This window comes from Argentina anserina, chromosome 6, assembly GCF_933775445.1.
Source record: "Argentina anserina chromosome 6, drPotAnse1.1, whole genome shotgun sequence".
NCBI lineage: Eukaryota > Viridiplantae > Streptophyta > Magnoliopsida > Rosales > Rosaceae > Argentina > Argentina anserina.
Window position 1 is genome coordinate 11,055,508 of NC_065877.1, and position 5,208 is coordinate 11,060,715.

The 5,208-nt window shown below is 39.1% G+C and overlaps 1 protein-coding gene across 1 annotated transcript; it reads right to left on the minus strand.

Moving 5' to 3' along the window:
* Positions 1-808: 808 nt before the first annotated feature.
* Positions 809-1,567, minus strand: LOC126796858 (aldehyde oxidase GLOX1-like). The gene has a single exon (XM_050523576.1). It carries the CDS (start codon positions 1,565-1,567, stop codon positions 809-811), a length of 759 nt encoding a protein of 252 aa, XP_050379533.1.
* Positions 1,568-5,208: the final 3,641 nt, after the last annotated feature.

Below are 5,208 nucleotides of genomic sequence, written 5' to 3' on the forward strand. Positions count from 1 at the left end.
AGATGCTGAGAAACAACAAGGGTGTTGGGTATGGTTTAGAGTTTGGGTATGGCTAAGATTTGAGGATTTTCAAATTCTCACCAATGCCCTCTCATGCAATCAAAATCTCATCTCCAATTAAAGATATCTCATTTCTTCTTCTTTTTTAATTCATCGAAATTTTGTTTTCTTGTTAATAGTTATTCGATTTAATTTATTTCATAAAAAGTGGGTAGTGGCCGGTGATTAATTATTTAAATTTTTGCTATGATTATCTGGGTTTTGGTTGTGTGGTGAACTGGTGATAGGGAAGCTGATGGAGTTCTCACACGACTAATGAGACCATGACCAAGATCATACCCATTAATTAAGCCAATGAAGGCAAAAATTGATTCTAAAATAAAAGAACACATTTTAGCTATTTTAACACTTTGAGTTGGAGATGAACTTAGGTGAGGGGTCAAAACTGTGTACAGTATGTCATAAATCAAATACAGAAATGAAAATCAAATTTCTTAACTGTTGGGTGTTGGGGTACAATTAGTGGCTTTTTACCCCACACGCAAGGCTTGTCTTAGAACAGTCAAAAGCTTTCAAGCCCAAAAGTTGCAACAAAAGTGAGCAACATATATCTAATCATTCAAATACCTCAGTTCAAACGAACCATCTCATTGCAAGTTCATTACATATATTTATTTTATCTTTTTCAATATACAACATGCATCAAACATTTGTAAACAATAGGAGCAAATATATATAGATCCAATATGAACCAAGGTACGTACCCATTAAAACTTAAACGAACAAACGAACTACTACTACTAATCTACTACTTCTTGATCCGAACCCACATTCCTTTACTTGGTACACCATCACACACCACAAACAACAAATAGTAACCAGGTGGTGCCAATTCCGGCCTCGCAGGTGCATAGCTCTCAACACTGTAGTAGTGATTATTTTTAGAATTTGCAGGTTTATTAGTCTTGCCCTTACTCACATGGCCCATGTCCAACACCAACAACCTCTGGTTCATAGCAAATGAATGAGTAGTAAACGATGGAGCTACCATCGTCACATAGATCTTCTCTGCTTCATAACTCAACCTAAACCCCACGTAAAATTTCTGGACGTAACCCAACTCCCACCCCGGCCGCACGGAGCTTATCACCGGCCTCGACTTCGACGAGTACGGCGGAGAGAAAGCCTCGAGGCTCAGCTCAGTTGGGTAGAGAGCTGTGAAGTTATAGTTGGCGTTCGGGTTGCTGCCGCCGACGAGAATACGACCGTCGGATAACAGATGCGCCAATGAATGGTAGAGGCGAGGTATAGTCGTAGGAGTGAGGACCTCGAACCGGGATGGCGTTGCATGCCAAGGTTTGTAGAGAACAGGGCTTAAAACCGGTTCTCTAGCAACTCCCCAACCGGCTGTTCCTTTTGCCGCGCCATTTATGATGAGTACATCTCCTGTCGGCAGCATGATCATGTCCCCCATTACTCTGTTTATCGGCATTTCCTCAACTTCCCACTTGGGGTTTTCAGCTGTGATTACCAACCGGCCACAGGTTTTCGATGCCGGAACAAACATGTTGTAAAAATCAATGATATATTATATATATAATTTAATAAGTTGAATTATAAATAAAAATAAATCAGAAATGAAGAACACGAAAATAAATTCAACAAAAATACCGAACGATTTGTAATGGAAGAACAAGTCGAGACGTGTGTGATACCACACTGTCCTTAAGACGTTTACGCCTCCTCTACCGGTGCAAGGATGCTTGGCGCTTGTCTCCCAGGATATAACGACTAAACAATTCTAGAAAGTTGCACTACTAACTAGAACCCTCAACGAACTCGAAAGGTACATTTATCTATCACCAGAGAAGAACTAAGAACTTTGAGAGTGGGAGAGAAATGTGTTTCGAATGGGATGATCTTACAATGAAAGGATGGTGGCTATTTATACTGTGAGGATTTGCAATCAGCAATAAATAAGATGACGGTTATAGAAATCAAAAGATCATAACATATATGAGTTACATATGTTACAAACATTGATTTCAATTCTGTTATAATTCTCCATAACACACAATAACTCAGTTGTTACAAAAGAAGAATTTGAACAGTCAAGAGAATTTGAAAAGTCAAAACCGAATTTTCGGAAATGCAAAAAGAATATGCGTTCCGACCCTCAATTCGGTGTTGCATTCGTGTCCGCAGGTCACACGGGCATACATGAGTTTCCATTGCGACTTAGGATTTGCACCCCCCCCTGCGCGTGCGCGAGAGGGTATAAGGGGGCTTACACACTTTACAATCCATACACAATGGATTATATATAAAGTTTTTTCAACACTTCTCTTTTCCAATGTGGGACAAATACCTTTTCCTCATTCTAAGTAGCCATCTTTGAGTGACAATTTCTTATTCACCCACAAACCAAATTACACAAACAAACATATGATCTTGTAGCCCTCATTATGGAGAACTCAAATCTATGTTCACCTTTCATTAATTATAAGTTTAACTTAATTTAATTAATCAATTAAAATTTGGTTTTAAATGGTTTTTCCAACCATTTTTTCCAACAATTCCCCACATGAATGAAATTGGCCACCAAAGACTCGATAGAATTTGGTGATAGATTTCTACGGTTGAAACCTGCATAGGATAGGTAGGTTTGACCCTTTAAACCTTCCCTTATAAAAGTATGCTTACTTTACTAACTAAATAGTAGACGCGATGTCTTTGAACTATTCGTCATTTGTGTAAATGATAACATACTTTACACAGGAGTCTCCCTGGTACACTTCGGTTCTCATTTTTGTGCCCATTTTGGCCATGGAACACACGCCTGGTTCTGCAAGTAGTTTGATAAGAGTTATGCCCTTATTAACTCCCCTAGAAGTGGCCCCACTTCTCTCTTGCATAGGTGATCTCTTAATTAAGAGTAACCCGCATTACTCTGCTCGATTTCTTGACGCATAAGAATCATTAAAAGTTTTAACTTAACCTCATCCTTTACGGGTATCACTGGTTTTTATCATAGGAATGGACTTGGGGAACTCCCCACAGTGATCCGAACTAATCTCTACAGTTTGGTTTTCCCTTTTGAACCTAGATCTTGGGATCTCCAGTCAGCTAGGTTGGGTATCCACTGTAGTGATTTTTAATTTCCAATGGGCTTTAGTCCCATTCCCTTCGATGATTTTTCAACTAACTCTCTGTTTAACCCTTTAGTTAAAGGATCAGCAATATTATCCTTAGACTTTACATAGTCTATAGAGATAACTCCAGTTGAGAGTAGTTGTCTAATGGTATTATGTCTTTGACGAATGTGTCTAGACTTACCATTATACATCTTACTCTGTGCCCTGCTAATTGCAGATTGACTATCAAAATGTATACCGATCGCAGGCACAGGATTTGTCCATCTAGGAATGTCCTCTATGAACTGGCGTAGCCATTCTGCTTCCTCCACACATTTGTCTAGTGCTACAAACTCAGACTCCATTGTGGATCTAGTTATAACTGTTTGTTTTGAGGACTTCCAGGACACGGTTGCACCTCCTAGCGTAAATACATATCCGCTAGTAGACTTTGAGTCTTTCATGTCAGATATCCAGTTCGCATCAGTGAACCCTTCTATAACAGCTGGGTATGATGTGTAGTGCAACCCGTAGGTACGAGTATACCTTAGGTATTTGAGTACTCTTCCAATCGCTTGCCAATGCATAGCTCCAGGATTACTCGTGTACCTACTTAGCTAATGAACCGCATAAGCTAGATCTGGTCTTGTACAACTTGTTAAGTACATTAGACTCCCAATTATTCTTGAATACTGTAGATGAGAAACACTTTCACCTTTATTCTTGGACAAATGTAGATTTAAATCTACAGGGGTTCTGACAATTCCAGAACCTTCCTTGTCAAATTTCCCAAGAATATTGTCCACATAGTGTGTTTGACTCAACACTAGCCCTTCTGATGTTCTCGTAATTTTAATTCCTAAAATGACATCAGTAAGTCCCAAGTCTTTCATGTCAAACTTAGAATTCAACATGTCTTTAGTAGACCTGATCATCTTATCGTTGCTCCCAACGATAAGCATATCATCCACATACAGACATAAAATGATATATCAATTTTCATTGTCTTTAATATATACACACTTATCACCTTCATTTATTCTAAATCCACTGGTGATCATGGCATTATCAAATTTCTCATGCCATTGTTTTGGTGCTTGTTTTAAGCCATATAATGACTTAACCAATCTGCACACCTTCTTACTCTGAGAAGGAGCAGAAAAACCTTCTGGCTGTTCCATGTAGATTTCTTCTTCTACATCTCCATTTAGGAAAGCCGTCTTTACATCCATTTGGTGTACTTCAAGTTTGCGCAACGCTGCAATTGCAAGTACCATCCGTATGGAGGTTATTCTCGTCACAGGAGAATAAGTATCAAAATAATCTAAACCCTCCTTTTGCCTATAGCCTTTAATAACAAGTCTGGCCTTGTACTTGTCTATTGACCCATCAGCTTTTAGTTTCTTTTTGAAAATCCACTTGGAAGTCAAAGGCTTACATCCAGGTGGTAAATCCACTAATTCCCAAGTGTGATTTTGCATGATGGAGTCAACCTCACTTTTGATTGCTTCTTTCCACCGAGGACCATCGGTAGAGCTAACTGCCTCTTTGAAGGTACGGGGATCACCTTCAACCATATATGACAGGAAGTCAGGTCCATAGGACTTTGCGGTCCTTGCCCTTTTACTTCGTCTAAGTTCAACCTCAGACTCAGATTCGGACTCCAACTCAGATTCTTGATCTTGAACATCATCAGTTTCGGCTCGGTTGTCTTCACGTGCACGTTTAGAAGAATTAAATTCCTCTCTAGACTGCCGTGGAAATACATTTTGAAAGAAAGATGCATTTCTCGATTCCATTATCGTATCCTTATGGATTTCAGGAATATTCGAATCGTGGACTAGTTATCGATAAGCCGAACTGTTATGTGCATATCCAATAAAGATGCAATCAACCGTTTTAGGCCCGTTCTTCACCTTTTTAGGCTTAGGAATTTCCACTTTGGCCAAATATCCTCAAACTTTTAAATATTTGTAAGATGGTTTTCTCCATTTCCATAACTCATATGGAGTTTTCTCTTCTTTTCCTTTTGGGCACCTTATTTAAAAGGTAATTTGCCGTGAGAATCGCGTCT